At 47.5% G+C, this 18,882-nt stretch overlaps 8 protein-coding genes and 2 non-coding genes across 10 annotated transcripts in view; 9 read left to right on the top strand and 1 right to left on the bottom strand.

Annotated features, from left to right (window-relative positions):
- Window positions 1–62: 62 nt before the first annotated feature.
- On the bottom strand, window positions 63–178 carry FOIG_14030. Its single transcript, XR_004093457.1, has one exon. It is a non-coding gene; the product is annotated as a 5S ribosomal RNA (ribosomal RNA).
- A 1,946-nt stretch (window positions 179–2,124) lies between these two features.
- FOIG_14029 (uncharacterized protein) lies at window positions 2,125–2,445 on the top strand (the record flags this gene model as incomplete). The annotated part of the gene is made up of 1 exon (XM_031215226.1): window positions 2,125–2,445. Exon 1 carries the CDS (start codon window positions 2,155–2,157, stop codon window positions 2,443–2,445), a length of 291 nt encoding a protein of 96 aa, XP_031054944.1. The 5' UTR covers window positions 2,125–2,154.
- A 3,439-nt stretch (window positions 2,446–5,884) lies between these two features.
- On the top strand, window positions 5,885–7,009 carry FOIG_14028 (uncharacterized protein; the record flags this gene model as incomplete). The annotated part of the gene is made up of 4 exons (XM_031215225.1): window positions 5,885–5,966; window positions 6,014–6,255; window positions 6,303–6,550; window positions 6,604–7,009. 4 exons carry the CDS (start codon window positions 5,885–5,887, stop codon window positions 7,007–7,009), a joined length of 978 nt encoding a protein of 325 aa, XP_031054943.1.
- A 340-nt stretch (window positions 7,010–7,349) lies between these two features.
- Window positions 7,350–7,421, top strand: FOIG_14027. Its single transcript has one exon. It is a non-coding gene; the product is annotated as a tRNA-Gln (tRNA).
- Window positions 7,422–8,460: 1,039 nt separating this feature from the next.
- On the top strand, window positions 8,461–9,593 carry FOIG_14026 (uncharacterized protein). The gene has a single exon (XM_031215224.1). It carries the CDS (start codon window positions 8,677–8,679, stop codon window positions 9,460–9,462), a length of 786 nt encoding a protein of 261 aa, XP_031054942.1. The 5' UTR covers window positions 8,461–8,676; the 3' UTR covers window positions 9,463–9,593.
- Window positions 9,594–9,803: 210 nt separating this feature from the next.
- On the top strand, window positions 9,804–10,772 carry FOIG_14025 (uncharacterized protein). The gene is made up of 2 exons (XM_031215223.1): window positions 9,804–10,074; window positions 10,118–10,772. The coding sequence occupies exons 1-2, from the start codon at window positions 9,865–9,867 to the stop codon at window positions 10,571–10,573; spliced, it is 666 nt and encodes a 221-aa protein (XP_031054941.1). The 5' UTR covers window positions 9,804–9,864; the 3' UTR covers window positions 10,574–10,772.
- Window positions 10,773–11,248: 476 nt separating this feature from the next.
- FOIG_14024 (uncharacterized protein) lies at window positions 11,249–13,128 on the top strand (the record flags this gene model as incomplete). The annotated part of the gene is made up of 4 exons (XM_031215222.1): window positions 11,249–11,509; window positions 11,556–11,772; window positions 11,822–12,213; window positions 12,260–13,128. The coding sequence occupies 4 exons, from the start codon at window positions 11,249–11,251 to the stop codon at window positions 12,890–12,892; spliced, it is 1,503 nt and encodes a 500-aa protein (XP_031054940.1). The 3' UTR covers window positions 12,893–13,128.
- A 143-nt stretch (window positions 13,129–13,271) lies between these two features.
- Window positions 13,272–15,683, top strand: FOIG_14023 (uncharacterized protein; the record flags this gene model as incomplete). The annotated part of the gene is made up of 7 exons (XM_031215221.1): window positions 13,272–13,327; window positions 13,377–13,761; window positions 13,812–14,016; window positions 14,063–14,094; window positions 14,142–15,414; window positions 15,463–15,560; window positions 15,615–15,683. The coding sequence occupies 7 exons, from the start codon at window positions 13,272–13,274 to the stop codon at window positions 15,681–15,683; spliced, it is 2,118 nt and encodes a 705-aa protein (XP_031054939.1).
- A 217-nt stretch (window positions 15,684–15,900) lies between these two features.
- On the top strand, window positions 15,901–16,811 carry FOIG_14022 (phosphoglycolate phosphatase; the record flags this gene model as incomplete). Its single annotated transcript, XM_031215220.1, has 1 exon — window positions 15,901–16,811. The coding sequence occupies one exon, from the start codon at window positions 15,901–15,903 to the stop codon at window positions 16,588–16,590; it is 690 nt and encodes a 229-aa protein (XP_031054938.1). The 3' UTR covers window positions 16,591–16,811.
- An 870-nt stretch (window positions 16,812–17,681) lies between these two features.
- Window positions 17,682–18,882, top strand: part of FOIG_14021 (uncharacterized protein) — a gene marked incomplete at both ends in the record, with an annotated part of 1,562 nt that continues 361 nt past the window's right edge. Inside the window, 2 exons of the mRNA XM_031215219.1 lie at window positions 17,682–18,461; window positions 18,509–18,882. Coding sequence (XP_031054937.1) covers window positions 17,682–18,461; window positions 18,509–18,882 — 1,154 coding nt within the window. The remainder of the gene's footprint in view (window positions 18,462–18,508) is intronic.

Genomic DNA, 18,882 nt, shown 5'->3' with positions numbered 1-18,882 from the left:
CCAAAAAAAAGAGAACATATACAACAGAGCAAGCGATTCCGGAGGGCAAAAATGGCAAAAGATACATACAACAGCGGGGATTCGCTGGTCGTCACCGACCCAACTACTAATCCGCCGGTTAGTGGCTTGACTATGGGAGAGCGGACGGGATCCCGTATTTTCCACTACCTTTGATCGTATGTGCCAGGGAACCTTGAGTTTACGTCCTATAACCACAAGAGGCTACAGCGCTCTTCAGTGCCTTTTGATGGGTCTGCCTGCTAGCTGTCGATTACCAGACATCTATTATTGGAATCTTAATGATTAACCAGAACTCTCGCGAGGAGTCTTGTAGAAGTATTAAAACAGGGAAATTTATCCATCTTTATTATTATATCAGGTTCCATAGCCTTTTGTCGGAACTTCCTCTGATCAATGTTGAGCTCGGTTCATTGTTTGCTGTTTCTGCACTTTTTTTGGTGCGAAATGGCAATCCAAGCATTAGCCTCTGCTCAAACTTGCGACATCCAGCCGTATCGCGGCGACAAAATCGGATCAGAAACATACATAAAACCACAGACTTCTATATTTAAATAGTGTAATAATCTGAGGAGGTCCAGATTGGCCTATTTTTGCTTATATTCTTTGCTTGTCAACTACTTTAACCACGCAACATAGCATCCTCCAACAAACAAAGAGCTACCCTACAGAACTGGCGCTGAACGAGATGCTCAGCGATATTGTCCACGACCGCTGGCTCAACAGGCACTCACACCCCGGCTCCTCTGGCGAGTTTTCAGAGACCATTTCTTGCAGACATTCACCGCTGAGTGAAATCTCTGTTCTCATCGGCCCTTTACAGTGTTTCTGTAGCAATAGAATCGCCCACTACTTGGCAGCCTCATTTATTTGCAAAATCCTCATTCAATCGCGACGTCATTTGCTGAAGTCGTCTTGATGCTCCGCGATACCCACTGAACCCGGTCGCATGTCTCCAGTAGCGAAATGAGGCTGACAATAAAAAGTGGCTGGGCCAGAATCAGAGTTTTCACTCTGCCTCAGGCGCAAGTCCCCCAGACCCACTGTAACTCTCTATAAAAAACCAATCCTCCTCAGACCTTTGGGATTTTTTTCCTTTCTTCTTCATGTCGACAATACTTCAGTATGTCCCCCCCTACCTACCATCACTCTCCCACCAAACGTATACTAACAACGCCTCCAGGAGAATCATTTCTATAGTATTCGACCTTCTCTTGGTTCCCTAAAAGAGCCACAGATCCCACCCTGGTTGATGAATGTATATCCTCGACACCCTAGAGTGAATACCCTCTTGGTCCTCTCGCTCTGTCCGCAAGGATGGCGGTGGTTGCCTCGTGCAGCTGCTGTATAGAGATGGTTTGCTTGATGATCTCGACCCCAGCTGTGGTCTTGCCTTCGGGCGCGTGGCTGGGGTGGGTGTTGATGGACGTCTGACAGGCGTGTTTTATTCTTTTCATTGCTTTCTGGGGCTTGTCTTCGGGAGTGAGGAAGATGGTTTGGGACGCGATGATTGGTATCGCAGTTTCAGCATCGTGATGTGAAAGTTAAAGTTTGTTACCCTTGTCTCACTCTGAGATCTGCCATCTTACTCCGTGGCTTATTTCTATTTTTGTTCAAGGAAGATTAAATGTAGCCCAATACTCACCGCGATATACTAGCTGTAAAGCTCCTGTGGATATAGCGGTCCATCATCATGGCCACATCCCGTAAGGTACTCTTGGAAGTGCTATTCGTAGACCATAATATCTCTTGTCTTATGAATTGACAATGACTTCGAGTCAAGTCTTGGATCTCGTAAACAATTGGCGCATGGACGAGTCTGTCCTTTTGCATCTTTGCTGCTTGGAGGCATGGTGTTTTCGCCATGTCACTGCCTGGCGTTGTTCCCAAACACCAGGAGCTCTTTGTTGGCGGAGAATTGACTTCCCTTTCACTCTCCGCTAGGCAGTAACATTGACTCATGATGTCCCTTTGTTTCTTGGTTCCTTGTTCAGAAACTGTGTTATTTGAGCGATGTCCCATTATGCATGAGAACAACAAAGAGGATGGTATTTTATAACTGCAGCAACTTCTGCTCTCGATGCTTCTGATCACCAATTAACAACACCAAGAACCTCCACAATAACACCATTCACTATGTGTATCATCTACTCTACCCCCAAAACCTGCGGCAACTGCGAAGCTGAGGATATCGCGCTTACCAACACAGAGACATGCGACGCTGTCAAGGAAGGCAAGGCCTGTCTGGGAAGGAATGAGATCGTGATCAACAATGCATGGCTGTGCCCAGCATGCAAGGCTAATACAGCTCGTGGCCCGTCCTACATGGAACCATACGACTATCAGCCGAAGATCCGACAACAGGCCTCCAAGAAAGAGACGGGTTCCTTCGCGGATCAAGTCAAGAAGATGATCGGCAAGAAGTAGGGCAACATGCTTCCGTATTAGCAGTGAGCATGAGGTCGAGCCGCTAACTAACACAAAAACCCTGAGTGAGTTTCTAGTGTACACCTTAACAGCAGGGTGAGGAATGGGTAGGATCCAATACACCTGTTCATAGATAGTATCCGAAACGAATTTTGAAGATTAGCAAACAAATGGATTCTTATGCAGTGAATATCGAGCCTCTATGAGCTGTGCATTGTCATGCCATGCGGCCTTGAATCACATTGTTATTTTTGTTGTAATTAGTAGGCTAAGGAAAGCACGTCGCTCAGTTACTCACTTGGAGTGTAAGAGTGAACAAGTGAAGCGAGGCTATCGGGACTGTTGGTCCGTCCAGTGAAACAATGTTGACTTTCTGACACGAACACTGCTCCGGCGTTCGTTATCATCGCCTCCAAATGCCCAGAACTATTATATATAGCCCTGCAAGCGCTCCCACTCCCTGAGTGTCTCAGCTCACACTGAAGCCTTTCATTCAACCAACAACTCTGCAGAGACGCTGGATAACAGTATAAGCCATGTGCACAGACGAGTATCGCCGGACGCTTTGCGGCGTCTGCGAGAAAGAACCCATCGAGCAAGAGAGAAAGAAATCCGAGGACACCAGGACTGAGGAATGCGAAAATGCTAAGAAAGAGAGGAGGAAATGTCCAAAAGAACAAAGAAATGATCAAGAGAGGGACGGCTCCTGTCAGGTATGCGGGCAGAGCACATTGTATGGACTGTATGATGTTAGGACATATTGGTAGGAGCGTTAGTAAACGGATGGCTTTAGTTTAGTATCTTCTGAAGTGAAAATTGAAGCATAATTACTGATTGTTCAGGCAAATCCTTGGTGGAGAGTGGATAAGAATATCTTGAGAAGGCTGAAGGGCACTGTCTGTCCTGGGCTCCCTCGAATAGTCCTGCCAAGAACCTCATTTGTGACTAGATGCTTTCTGGTTCGCCGATAATTTGAGGTGAGTGATAAGTCTGTATCGGTTTCTTTTTAATTTATTCACCTTCCCTCCGTGCCTGTTTCACCGTCGACTGCTTATTCCGTGATCCATACAGATCACAGATCTTGACTGGTGTACATAAGCCCGCGGCAACTCTTTCTCTCTTGATCCATCTCTCACGCAAAGCTTTTACTTCACAAACCTAAGAGCCACACAAAAGGATTGGAACGCAAATCATGTGCACTGAACATATTGGGCTGCCCCATTGCGGCAACTGCGACCTTGACTACGATGAGCAAGAGATGGGGAAGGTGTACGGAAAAACATGGACAAAAATGTGCGAACCTGCCAAGAAGAAGGGAGAGTTTTGCGCAAAGAAGGATTCCGAGGAGACAAATACTCTTTGTCAGCGTTGTCGCAATGACACTTCTTGCAGGCCACCTGGGACTGGACCAGGTCGTTAGGAGATCACTTACTGACTCTTTCAACTGTTCCTAGAATAAAATCCAGGAGGTTGCTTTCTCTATGATTATTCCTGTTCGGGCAAACCCTTTGTGAAGAGCGACTTAAAATAACGTAAACAAGCCACTATCTGGCTTAAGCCCCGCCTGTCAGAAACCTGTCTTTGAGCAGATGATACAGTGTTCCCGACATGCTTTGATGAAAATTGGAGGCTGGCCCTTCAGTGACCTCTTCGTAGTGTGAAAGGCGAACAAAGAGTTGACTCTGCTCACATTACAAACAAGAAGACTCCCGATTCACTGACAGCAAAGCTGATCACCAGAAACACTCTATAAAATGAGATCTTCGCTGAATCGATTGTGCTTTTACTTTCTTGTAAATATTCGAAACCCATTCGCTTTATCTACCATTCACAAAAACCTACAACGAGATTCCCTTGACATACACTCAACTAAATCACCAACAAGAACCATGTGCACCATCCCCAAGATAACATGGACGTGCCCCCATTGTGGGATGAAAGAAGGCCATGATACTGCCGATCTCCTTAAATGCAACGATGCTAAGGCTGGAAAGAAGTGCCCTAGGAGAAACGAGCAAGAAATGTCTGGGCCTAAGGCATGCAAAGACCACAAGCATCTCCCGACGAAAGAGAAGGAGTGGTACTACAACCTGTAATGATAGTCAGATGAAGGCGATAGGGAAAGATTCAGCTGAGGAGTTATTTTAGCTAACATTTTCATGCTGTCGTATCAAACTCGTAATATAAACGACTTATTACCTCGCATGATGCATCGACGTGAGGCACGCGGAAACCTTCTATGCTCATGCTCGACCAGAATCTGCCTTAGATACATAATGATAAGTGAGTAAATTCAGGCTGCCTACAGCGTCACGGAATCTGCTTGCATAGTTCACTAATGGCTAGCTGGAGATGGATTCTGACTGAGGGCTGAAGCTCATCGGGTGCCTTATATGAGCCATCATGACTGACAGAGTTAAGTGATTTTCCACAGGTCTGTAGTACAAATATAGTTCAAGATTTCGTGCCCTCTCGTGCAGAAGCAAGCATTCCTCCTGGTGCCCAGTCAGCTCATGCCTCAAGATTCAAGAACGTCCCCATTCACAATGTGCACAGTCACTCAGAACATAAGCAAATGCCGTTTATGCCCAAAGGAGCGTAATGTGGACTTGGGAGAAACAGTGCAATGCGAGAAAGCAAAAAGTGAGAAGAAGTGCGATGGAGTTACCGTAAATGGAATCTACCATGAGTGGATATGCGAAGCTTGCTCGTTCCCAAAAGCAGCCGACAAGATATAACAAGGCGACTTAGATAGATCAAGAGCGGTTCTTGGAAGCAAGTAGGCCACCAAAGAATTTTTTTCTCAAATTGGCTTGGACGCAATGGCTGGATTTGTGACAGCCAGTGACTGTTCGTGGTTTTGCTTGCCGCACCTGCATCCCGGTTGACGATGCGTGTGCCTTGTAGGGCTGCGTCATAGTTTCAGAACCAAATGGTGCCCATGGAGTATCGAAATGAACGTGCGTTGATTCAGAAATGAGCCAAGAGAGACACTTCATGCGACTGGATCGCCGGTCAGACTCCACGGTCCTGGGGCCCTCATGAACCAATCTCCAGTGAACCAGGCCGTGCTTATCACCCAACATGGTATATTTGAGGGCCTATCAAGAAAGACCCATCTTCGATGAAACAAAAATCCTCTTGTCCGCTCAATCAATACGGTAATTACATTGGCCTCTGTGCCGTGCGCTAAGCCTTCAGCCCTTCAGCGCAGCCCCACCATGGACATGTCCGCGGACGACCCCGTAGAATCGGACAGTTCCACCTCCGATTGGCTGCACTGCCTCTGAGATTCTTGGTATAAGATGAGAGAAGGGCGACTACAGAAGTCGAGACTATCAGACCAGCTTCAACAACCCGACAAACGCCTTTATCGAATACACTAGTTACTCGCCTTTTGATACCTCATCAAAAGCTTTTGCGCATTTACACCGACATCATGATGAACTGTCACAAAGAACCCGAGTTCCAAATCCGCGATATCCCCAGTCTTCGGGGCTACATCGCCATCGTTACAGGCGGTAAGTCATCAACTTAACACTTACGGAACTCACCACTGACTATCTAGGCAACTCCGGTATTGGCTATGAAACAACACTTCAACTCGCCCTCAAGGGCGCTAGAGTCTACATCGCCAGCCGCTCAAGCGAACGCGTCAACAAGGCTATCTCTGAGATGCGACAAAACAGTCCCGACTTAGACCTTCACTTCCTCAAGCTAGACCTCCAAGACCTTCAGAGCATCAAAAACACCGCTGCCGATTTCATGAGTCGCGAAAATCGCCTTGATCTGTTGATTAACAACGCTGGTGTAAGTCCCAACCGAAGCCTTGAGAGTTATAACTAACGCAGTATCAGATCATGGCCAGTCCCTGGCAATTGACAAAGGACGGCTTTGAAGTCCAATGGCAGACATGCTTCCTCTCCCATCATGCTCTCACAATGTCGTTGATGCCTCTCCTCGTCGCCGCCGCTCAAACCAGTGGACGCATGGACCGTGTGAGAGTCGTTAACGTTGCTAGCGACATGGCTTTCAGAATGGGACCGGAAGCCATCAATTATCAGGATCCCAATCTCACCGATGTCACTGGACAACTAGCACCATGGTAAGCAATCCAACTCAGCTCAATCTTCAGTCCAGCTTGCTAACCTGCATCAGGAGAAGATATGGCCACTGCAAGCAAGCCAGCATCATTGCCGCCAAAGCGATTACAGAACGCTACCAACCTCTCGGTGTAACAGCTTACTCTCTTCACCCAGGTCTCATCAAGTCCGGTCTGCAATCTCACTCGAACAACATCTTTGGAGCCATGACACGTGTCGCCATGAAAGTCGGCCCAACATCCACACCACTCGAAGGATCAATGAACTCGCTCTTCTGCGCCACAAATTCGCAAGCCTACGAGCACGCTGGAAGATATTACGTTCCGGTTCAGAAGCTGGATGACAAGGCCAATAAGTGGTTGGATGATCCTCAGGCTGTTGGTAGGCTTTGGGACTTGGCGAGCAAACAATTGAAGGAGCACGGGTTTGTTTTCGAGGACTTGCCTCGATATTATGCATGATTTTGTGGTTGAAATATTGCTAGGACTATAACAATGGTAGCGCTGAATGTTTATTGACTGATATAGAAACATATGTATGGAAGCAAAAATTATTTGACATGCTGGTGCTTCACGCATTTCGCTTCTTTGTCCGCTTCGCTATGTCTCCTACAAGTTCAGCATTAAATCTTGCTGGGGAATATTACGTTGTAGTCACAGACGTAGTGAAAACCACCACTGTCTCTCCTGCCTTCAGTACCAGCATGCGCAAATGATCTGATGTAAATAAACTTTTCCCAACGCTGCACAGTCAGCGGATATCTATGCCAGTAAACCCAAAAAATAGATAAGAACATAACACGGTTTCGTGGTCTAACGGTTATGACTGCGGATTCTGATTCCGCCAGCGAGGGTTCGACTCCCTCCGAGACCTATTTTTTGACATTTGTTAAAATTTTTAACTGCGCACCGCGTCTATTTAAATTTTCAAATTAAATACTTGCTATTGCTTTTACTTTCATCTTTCTTGTCTTTAAGCCTTGATACGAGTGAACTCTGCCTTCGTATATGCGTTATGCTGCGCAGCAACATATGAACAGATGGAAAGTAAGTACAAAGCTCAATCTCAAGTATCCGAAACACTTTATGTAGTGGAAATTCTTTTTTATCTTCGCGAATATATACTGTTGTCACCTGTCCCTCGCTTTCTTATTAAGCTTTCTCATTGCCACGAGAGCTCTCTCGTGGCAAGGCAATGTCTTCCAATTTGACTTTTACTGCTTCTTCTCCGGGTCTAATATAAATGCCAAGTTTTCTCATGCCATAAATACTTTTAACTCACTAAGATCACCCCAATTGAACCTCTTAACCCTATCTCTTAACCATGAAGTCCAGTCTTCTCGCTTTCGCGGGCATGGTCTTGGCCCTCCCTACTCTGCAGAGTAAGTTTCCCAAGTCATATATTTCTGCTGCTGTTAGATATAATGACTCGACACGCAGAGCACTCCAACACAATGAACCAGTGATTTAGGGAATCAGGCAGCTCGAAATGAAATATGGGCTAGATAAGGGGTATAATGGTGAACTGAGTTCAAGTCAATCGAGCATAGAAGTCACTCGGGCCAATACACTAGAAAAGCATGCCGAGTGTCTTTGTGATAATTATCCCATAAGTCCCAACTGATGTTTTTGGGCTCGTTGTATAAGCTGATTTGTTAAGCCCGATTCGCGAATATAACGTATCGCCGATAATGTGCTCTGGTCTGTAATCATTCCTGGACATTACCTGGGATGGTCCTGGACACCCTTTGACCCAAGACTTCTCTTAATGGGCTTCTTGCATGAAATATTTGTCAGCTGGCGTCGCTACAGTCCTGCTTATGGACGATGAGTAATGCCTTTCGGACGAATTGGTACCCCTCGTCGAGCCGGAAATTCCTGCCACGACAAGCCAGCCCGAGCCAGGGAATGACTACGATTCATCATTTAACCCGAAAATTCATATGCACTATTGGACACCTGCATTACAACACCTCCATTCTAGGCCTCCACAAGCTCCGACCGAAGAGATGCTTAAGTCCGATCATGGATAAAGCCGCCCCAGAACTTGTCCATATAAGCGACTAACGATCACGTAAAGGCTTTGACACCTCAGGCAGATGATCCCCGTTGAAAATCCATAAGTCACCATGTCTCTTATACTCAAGAACATCATGCCCCAAGCTTTCGGCTGCAGAGATCACATCCAAGACGACAACAAGCCCGCCATGTCTTCAGAACAAACCTTCCAGCGTCATGAGATCCAATCAGCCCGCAATACTGTAGCTGGAACTATTCTCGACAGACATAGTACTCGTGCATTTTGTACTGGTCAAGCTGTTCCCATGTCTGTTGTTGAGGATTGTTTCAGTATTGCTCAGCATGCGCCTTCATCAACGAATATCCAGCCGTGGAGAGTGACTGTCGCATCTGGTGAGCCGCTGAAGCGCTTGTCTGCTGCGCTTGTTGCTGCATTTGAGAATAAAGAGGAGCTCAAGATTGATGCTATTCCTGAGTCGTATAATCACTATCGCTCGGAACTGGGACATCACGTCTATGGACCAAATGGATACAACATTGCTCGCGGAGATACAGAGGCAATGACAAAAACTCTCATCGACAACTTTAACTTCTACAACGCGCCAGTCGTCGCTGTTATTTCCATTGATAAAGACCTTAAAAAGGGCGATGTTCTGTCTGTGGGTATTTATCTGCAGACACTTCTTTTACTGTTGACGGAGAAGGGATTGAGCACGCAAGTTTCTGCTGCGCCAACTGGATACCCGGACATCATCGAGAGGGAGCTGGGTATTGATGAGAACTTGGATATTCTTTGCACGGTTGGGATTGGGTTTGAGAATAAGTCACAGCATATTAATTCGCTGAAAATGCCAAGGGATGACTGGAAGCAGAGTGTCAGATTTGTGATGGAATAGCGGAGTCCTGTCGTGTTGGGTTAGTGGTGTTATGCTTCTTTCTTAGCGCTTTTAGCAGTAAATGGCCTGGGCTGTTTGGTTCCATTCTGGCGCTTCCCCAAGTGACTGGCCCCTATTTGTTGTTTGTAAAGACCTCGTTTTTCTGATACATTCGTTCTGTGAGTCCTTCCGAAAATTGAAGTAGACAAATCGTCTCGCTCTTGATGCTGATCTCCTTAATTCAAGGCAAAAAGACTTGGCATTGACCGGAGTGTTGACATAAACGTCTCTAGTGCTTACGTCAGAAACATTTGGTGTTTTGACGATGATCATAGCCTCAGAGAGCGAGGCACATAACAGCCCCGCATCTTCACATGCAGCAGGAGACAAACTTGGCTTTGCAGGTTACTCAGAAGGTTCAAGATGGACAACTCGTGTGAGATCCCTCAAGGGAAGGAGATTTCCAGCGGCCAAGTCAACGATGACCTGCCGACTGTTGAGGCACTAAAGGTCGCCGATGGAATTGAGGTCCTTGATGGCAAGGGAGAGAAGCATACCTTCAAGAGCATCTACAGCGGACCTGAATTACCCCGTCGAGTTCTTGTTGTCTTTGTTCGCCATTTCTTCTGCTGCGTAAGTTCCCTACGCATGGAATAAACCCAGCTAACACCATCAGTCATGTGTGAGCTACACCAGCTTTCTTGCCAAAAACGCAACTCCAGAAAAGCTAAAGGAGATCAACACCGAGATTGTGATAATAGGTCACGGAGATCCTAGAACAGTTGACATGTATCGCATAGACACGGGCTGCGAATTTCCCATCTACACTGATCCTTCTGAAGAGCTGTACAAGACGCTGGGCATGATTCAGACTTGGGAAGAGGGGCCTCCGAGTAAGTATATTCCGGTCTCGTCTTTTTGGAATGCGTGGTTGTCCATGAAGAATGCGTTTTGGAAGTTACTGGAGGGATATCCCGTGTGGAACTGGGGAACCACGAATCAACAGGGCGGAGAGTTCTTGTTTGTTGGGGAGGGAGAGGATAAGAAAGTGACGTGGTGTCATCGGATGAGGAATTCGAGGGATCATACGGATACTGATGATATTTTGGAGGTGTTGGGACTCAATAAGTGAGGATGAGCTGGTGATACCCAGGTGTTGAGCATGGGGTCGTTTGGCATCTTATGTAAAGGAGAGTGCATGAGAAGCCAATCATATACGACAAATTGAAAGATGAATCAGGTGCAATGTCTCTTAATAAATCTGCACGCTACTCCAAAGCCTTGTAGCATTGGTAGCTTGATGATAGAAGCGAAATTGAATGTTTGATGGGATATTCCTGCAAGGTATTTTTACGAGTATTTCGCCTTACAAAGACGATCAGTCGTGGAAGAACCGGGAATGAGACCTCATCTTTCCCTGATGGATAGGGTTGTTCACTCACAGTATTTGAGAGAATATATGTAGACATGGTTGACCAATAATCCTCGCTTCAAGCGACTGGCTCCATGTCGTATACTCGCTCTGAACAAGCTTGCTAAGCGAGGCAAAACAACTATTAACGCCGCAGAACACCGCCTCGGACAGACTCTCATTATCCGAGATCAAATAGTATTGGCTGAAATCCGGAGAATGCATCATCGGACTTAAGAAACATTGATCTCATTGGTAATAAGGCTATCGCCGAGTAAGCTCTAATGGATGAGGTGGATCCGGCGAAGATGGGGGCTGAAGATGACATTTAAATGCTGACCGACGTCTCCCAGCCATTCATCTTCGTAAAAATCTTGTTTGGATTGATACGAAGTCATGGAGTTTATTGCTGCGGGTGCATCTTGGGCGCTGGGCAAGGCACCCTCGCCGCAGAAAATTCTCGGACGTCTTGGTCTCGCATCGCTTGTCGCGCAGAATTCATGGCCAGAATTATCCTCAAAGCTCTCACCGCAAGCGTCGATCGTATTGCCCGATGACTCGTCATTCGGTGGTCTTGTTAGTAGATGGCGGGATTGGCATGGACCGCAGCCTGGAGCAGTCGTGAGAACCTTCTCCGAGAGCGACGTGCAAGAAACTGTAAGGATGATGGTTCTGAGAGGAGAATCCTGCTGACATGATGCAGATAAGATACGCGAATGAGCATGGCATTCCTTTTCTCGCCAGATCTGGTGGCCATGGAGCAACTGAAGCACTACAGCTGGCCAAGGATGTTATTGTCGTGGACCTGCGAGATCAAAACGATGTTAAGGTCTCAGGAGATGGAAAGTCTGCGAGGATAGGTGGAGGCGCGAGTGTGAAGAAAGTCGTAAATGAGCTTTGGACAGCTGGAAAGCAAACAGGCAAGTCGACCCCTACAATTTGGGGCTCAAGTGCTAATTCAACCTTTAGTCACCGGTATCTGTGAGTGCGTTGGCGTCTCAGCGCCCGTCCTTGGTGGTGGCCACGGCTGGTTGCAAGGCCAATACGGCCTCGCATCAGACCAAGTCATTTCTGCACGAGTTGTACTCCCCAACGGAGACGCAGTGACGGCTTCCGAGGACTCGAACTCTGATTTGTTCTGGGCTCTTCGTGGAGCAGGACATAATTTTGGCATTGTGACGGAATGGCAGTACCGAATCTACGACATCAACAATCCGAAGTGGTCTTATGAGATTTATATCTTCCTTGGAGATAAACTGGAGGATGTTCTGGAGTTGACGAATAAGATGATGAAGACCCAGCCGCCGCATTTGACTCACTGGATCTATATCGTCAACATTCCTGAGATTGATCCCAATAAGGTGAGTTTCTTAATTCGAGCTGAGAGGTCTAGCTGACACGGTGCAGCCAATTATTTGGTACGCTGTCATATCAGACGGCCCTGCCCAAGAAGCGCGAGACTACGCAAAACCACTACACGACCTCGGTCCTATCAACGTCGATGCCGGCGAAGCTTCAATGCCTGAGTTAGCCGCCATCACCCTTATGGGCGATGATACCGTCGGATGCGCGAAGGGCTTCACTGGTCTCCGATACCCAATTGGCCTCAAAACCTACGATCTCCTTGCCGTTCGAAAGGTCTTCAACGAAATCGCCGACATGTCGAAGCGCGTTCCCGAGTTCGCTGGTTCATTCTTTCTTCTCGAAGGGTACTCTACACACGGCGTCAAGGCAATTGATGCAAAGAAATCTGCGTTCCCTCACCGCGATGATGAGATTCTTGTCACACCTTACATTCTTTACAAACCCAACGCGACGCTCGACGGACTTGCGCAAGAGCATGGAGAGAAATTGAGGAGGCATTTGCTAGAGGCTAGTGGAGACCCCGAGCATTTACGCGCATACGTTAACTATGCTCACGGCTTCGAGTCTCTGGAAGAAATGTACGGCCACGAGCCCTGGAGGATCGAAAAGCTCAAGACCCTCAAAAAGAAGTGGGATCCCGAGAACAGGATGAGATTTTACGCACCGATCATCTAAGCAAGGCATTCTCAGCCCTAAAAGCAAGTGTCAGCCCTATGCTGAAACCCTGGCAAATCTCACACGGTCTCACCGAATGGAACAGCGGGCCTGCGAGTAAGGCGTACTACAGACCAGTACTGTACGCAGATCAATAGCCAAGACTGCAGGATAAAGAATCACAAGCTCTTGTGCATAATAATCATCGTCGAAAAGAGTAGCCAGTTCGTGAGGCATTCACGTGACGTAAGCATCCGCGTGTCTCTGACTCTGCCGCAGTGCAGGCGCTAAGCAATCTAAGCTTAAATTACCTATCAGTGGAGGTGATTCTCATCCTGATTTACATAGATTGTTTCCTCAATTTTATTCCTTAAATATCAAGAAGAAAGACTTAACCAAGATGCAGCAACAGCCTGTCCGAGCAACGTTGTCGTGCAGTTCCTGTCGACAACGAAAGTACGCCGCCTTTTCTTGGCACCGATGACGATGCTGACGAGATGCTCAGACTCAAATGTGATCGCGATGAGCCATGTAGCAATTGTGTTGCGAGAAATGTCTCGTGTCAATACGCGCCATGGCCTCGAGGTCGTGTTGCTGCTCAGAGAAGGGACAGCAGACAACATGATCTAAGTGATCGCGTGCGCCACCTTGAGCAACTCCTGGGCTCTATTGTCCAACAGCTTCCGGCTCAGCAGGGGACATCCAACGGTTCACCCAGTATTAAGAGCCCGGCGAGTACTTATGTAACAAACTCTCTGGCCACAGGATCCCACCAAGGGTCTCATCAGTCCTCTCAGGAAGGCTCTGAGGTCAAGCCTGGAAGGATGATGGCGAATCCGAATGAGACAATTTATGTTTCTAGCAGTCACTGGTCTGCTATCTGTCACGAGGTGAGTAGCTATCCAACGTAGAGAGCACTTCTGATACAAGGATACCCCAGGTTGAGCATATTCGCGAGCATCTGGACGAGAGCCACGAAGCGAGTGATTTGGGTATTGTTGATCAAGCTCAAAGTCAAGTACCGCTGCTTCTGGGACCGGGAAGACTGGCTCCGAGCCTTGAAGACATTCTTGCGGATGTTCCTCCGAAACACATCACGGATAGACTTGTGTCTCGTTATTTCACCTCGACTCAGCCGTCAATCTGTACGTCTAACTATTGATCTACAGTACTGTCACTGACGTTTCGAAGTGATCACCCATTCAGGAGAGTTTGAAGGCGAGGTAAGTTACGTTTATACCTAATCTTCTCCTCACTCATTTTCTTCTAGTACAAACGCTTCTGGAATGACCCCAACTCGGTATCTGTTCAATGGGTTGGGATGCTCTTCGGCATTCTGGCCACTGGAACATTCCTGTACATCCGATCACAGGATGAGCTACCTGGAGGAATGGGCTCGCCTCTTGAGGTCGCAGAGTCCTTCCAGCAAAGATGCACCGACTGTCTTATTCTTGCCAAGTACTCTACAGCGCCTGGTAAGTATACTCTGGAGACTCTTCTGTTCAATATCCACGGTGAATTCGTGCGCCGTCGAGACGCTCATCTCGGCGTGTGGATCCTTACCGGTATTGCTATTCGTTTGGCTATGCGGATGGGATACCATCGTGATCCAGATAACTACCCTCGGATTTCACCGTTCCACGGCGAGATGAGGCGTCGTGTATGGGGTGTTCTCCAGCAGCTTGACATCCTGACTTCTTGCCAGCTGGGCCTGCCATCGCTTATCCAGGAGTCCCAGTGCGATACCCGTCTGCCGCGCAACATAAATGATGAAGATTTTGGCCCTGAGTCCACGCAGCTTCCTCCACCAAGACCTGAGACGCAAGGTACTGGCGTTTTGTACACCCGTGTCAAAGTCAAGATGATGACCATCTTCCGAACTATTTTCAACCAGGTCTCACTTGGCAAGACAGAAGACTACAACGAGATCATGGCTCTTGATCAGAAGCTTCATCAAACGCATCAGTCCATGCCCACTTGTTACAAAATAGCCAAGCTGGAAGATTGCTTCATGGTCCCGCCGTATCTACTCATTAGGCGATACAATCTTGAACTTCTCTTCCAGAAGGCAAGATGTACACTACACCGCCATCACATGACAAAGGCATACCATGATCCCAAGTACAACTACTCGAGAACGGCTTGCGTTGACTCAGCGATGACAGTCCTTGGGCACCAGGCTAGTATCCTGAAGGAGGTTCAAGTTGGTGGGCTATTATACAATGACAGATGGTTTCTCACCTCTCTGGAGAGACATGACTTCTCGCTGGCATCTATGGTGGTCTGCGTGGAGCTTGGTATGCCGCCAGAGCAACAGAACCCAGAACTCGTGGGATATACTCGGGAGAGTATGATCGACGCACTTAAAACCTCGCAGGCATTTTGGGCAGCTATTAAGGCCGTCTCTGCTGAGGCAAAGCAGGCATATGATATGCTCACAGTGATGTTGAAAGCTGTCACGACTGGTTCGAAGGATGAGTCGATGCCGACAGCTGTAAACCAAGAAAAAGCCCCAGCTCACAATGGCAACGGCAACGGTAACGGTAAGACTGATGCTCGAAACCATGTGATTTGTAGACTGACAATGACAGGGCACATGAACGGGCAATACAATACGAGCGAAACTCCTTTCTCGACTGACTTTCAGGGCATTGAGGCCATGCTGAATAGCTCAGATGGTGTAGACTGGGTATGTTCCTCTGTAACGAGACAGTGTTCCAAGCTGACGTGTTTGTCTTTCTAGGATATGTGGGAATCACTGGTTCATATGCCCGAAGATTTCTCCCAGTATGAAATGCCAGAAGGGCTCTGAAACCAATGCGATTGTCATTTTTGTCCCATGTTTAAGAAGGCGAGTGGTGTTGCGCTTATTGCTGACAGATGACGCAGCGTGATGGTTAGCGGGGTTTGGTGTAGCCTAAATAAAATTTCTCATGCATCTCTGAGCTTCACTCGATCAATTCTCGTGCGACACTCAACATCTACTCAATCTGTGAATACCTCTCTCAAAATCTCAATAAGTCATCAATATGCCTGCTCAATTAGTCATCTTCGACTTTGACGGCACTCTTTTCGATACCCATCAAGCCATCTCTCACAGTATCAAGCTCACCTTCGACACACTCCTTCCAGCCTCAGCTCCAGCAGAGTCTGAGGTGCAGAAGTTGATCAGTTCTGGCTTGGGTCTCAAGGAAGTTCTCAAGGAACTACATCCTTCTCCCGACTCTTTTGAAGAGGGTGAATGGACGTCAACGTACCGTCGCTTCTACAATGACCAGGGACAAGAACTTGTCTCGGCATTTCCTGGGGCTAAAGAACTTTTGAAAAAGTTGCATGAAAAAGAGATTTATGTCGCCATCGTCAGCAACAAAGGTGTAGCCGCGGTTGAGACAGCACTAAAGAACAACGGCATTGACACCATCCCGCAAGACTTAATCGTCGGAGACAACACCCCTGGCGCAACGCGAAAGCCGGACACTGGAAGCTTCGAGAATGTTTTGCTCCCGGCCCTGAAAGCTCGTGGACTCTCACATGTTGACGTTTTGAAACCCTTAGTCGTTGGGGACACAGAGGCAGATGTGAAATTTGCCGCAAATATTGGAGCCAAGTCTGTTTGGTGCAGATATGGATATGGGGAAAAGAGCGCATGCGAGAGGTTGAAGCCAAATTTCACAGTGGATTCATTAGATGAGGTTGCGGGAATTGTTGAAAGGATGTGATTGATCAAGATTTCGCCGGTTGGGCGATAAATCTTCATGGAAAGTAGGAGACTTTCAAAATTGGTGGGCTGCGCGGGTTATCATATATAAGTTGTACTTAGAGTTCAGCTTATCGACCTTGAAGCCCTGAGGCGAGAGGCGAATCCTGTGCTCTCTTCATGAAAGCTTATTATGGCAGCTTGAACCATCAGATGTGTTATTTGCAGTTGAGATGTGTCGCTGAGAGCTTATTACCATCACGTAGAACTTAGATAGGTAGCTGGGATTCAACAGAACAAGGCGGATCGATGCCCAGGCTGCAAATTTCTTTAGCCATCAAGTCCAAGTAAACATCTCCAGATGCTAATCAGGGATACCTATCTCTGGTCTCATGCTCAGCTCAACTTCATTACTTATCATGTAAGTCACGTAAAAAGTGATCTACATGGTAGCCCTACGTAAACATCTTCATTCAAAGGGCAAGGTGAACAGCGATTAAAGCCCCCACCAAAGCCCAAATTTGTGCTCATATTTCCTCAAGCCATTGCCGCTTATAACGACGCGCCACACAATTTCCCCCAAACCGCTTTTTAGAGGAGTATTTGATTGATGTGAAAGCTTATAATATCTCAACGAGATATATCAAACCAATATAATAAAAAATTCCAATTAACTAAATCTTTTAAAAGGCAATATGTACGTAGACTTAAAAAAGAAAAACCCCTCAGTTTAAACGCGCAGCTTCATATCGGACTTTGGAAACTACTTTCCAGGTGCCCTTGTTCAAAGCCTGTCGTCATGGTATCGTATGTGATCCGACGAAAGTCTAGGCTATCGATCCAACTATTGACCACGAACTTGCCATGAGACCTTTGCAAATTGTACATCATTAAACTTTGAGGTGACTGACAACACTCGGAGCTTCTTTGTGCTTGCAGTAGGCCCAAGATAGACTTCCACGAAACACAGGGATACTTTCATCGCGAAATATCAAACTTAGAAGTCCGTCCCAGCTGGGTATAAAATCCAGGTCTTCCCCCCTTTATTTCTTTCCTTCTCTCATCAACAAAACATCACATTCTGACTCCAATCTCCAAGTCACTACAACAAAAATGTTCTTTACTATCATACTCTGCTTCCTCGCCGCTACTGGAACAGCCCATATAGTCCCCGAGATTCTGGGCTACCGGACTATATGGTCGGACAGCTTCGACGGAAGTGCTGGCTCTCTGCCAGATACTTCCAAATGGAACATTCAACAATGGTATAAGGAGCTGAACGGCGATTACCAGGAGTACAAGGCTTCCCCTAACAACGTCCATGTCACTGGTGATGGTTTCCTTCGTATCATCCCGAGGCGCGACCTCTCTGCTCAAAGAGGTTGGACATCCGGTCGTATCGAGAGCACGTACACCTTCACCCCGACACCTGCTACCAAGACCATTATCCAAAGTTCCATCCGTCTTGGTGATGGCAATCTTGATAAGAAGCAGGGCATCTGGCCTGCCTTTTGGCTGCTTGGTGACAGCCACCGCACTGGTGGTCCCTTCTGGCCTGAGTGTGGTGAGCTCGACATCATGGAGAACGTGAACGGCTATCTATCGACCTATGCCGCTATTCATTGTGACAAGACTCCTGGCGGTATCTGCAAAGAGAAGGAGGGTATCTCCGCGTCGGTCCATCTACCAGATGCGGGTACGGACTGGCACACTTACAAAGTTGTCATCGACCGCACCCCGAGGCGCTGGGAGGACGAGACTATAGACTTCTGGGTCGATGACCAACTCATTCAACAGGTCAAGGGTAAGAGAATCGGCAATCCGGACGTTTGGAAGTCTATTGCCCGCAACAAGATGTTCATGATTTTCAATGTCGCTGTTGGCGGTGACTGGGTAAGATGAAATTTTCTGCATGAAAGACTTGGGCTAACACTCTGTAGCCGCAACCGCCACAACTTGATACCATAGACGGCCTCGGGGCTGGTATGGAAGTCGGCTATGTTGCGCATTATGTGAAAGAAATTTCAGAAGAAGATACACGCTTCAGGATCGAACACTATTATGATAAGGATGAAGACCTTCAGGCTCTATACCCTGATCCACACCCCCCGGAAAACCCAGATAAATACTATGTCCCTCCCCCACCCGATTACCCCAAGACGCATGGCTACCCCATGGACAGCTACAACTATCCCCCTGTCCCTCAAGCCCCGCCTCCTCCTCCTCCTCCTCCTGTCGGCATGCCTCCTCCTCCTCCTGTCGGCATGCCTCCTCCTCCTCCTGTCGGCATGCCTCCTCCTCCTCCTGTCGGCAT

The sequence above is a fragment of the Fusarium odoratissimum genome (assembly GCF_000260195.1).
Source record: "Fusarium odoratissimum NRRL 54006 unplaced genomic scaffold supercont1.38, whole genome shotgun sequence".
Lineage (NCBI taxonomy): Eukaryota > Fungi > Ascomycota > Sordariomycetes > Hypocreales > Nectriaceae > Fusarium > Fusarium odoratissimum.
This window is presented reverse-complemented; position numbering and strand designations above follow the sequence as displayed.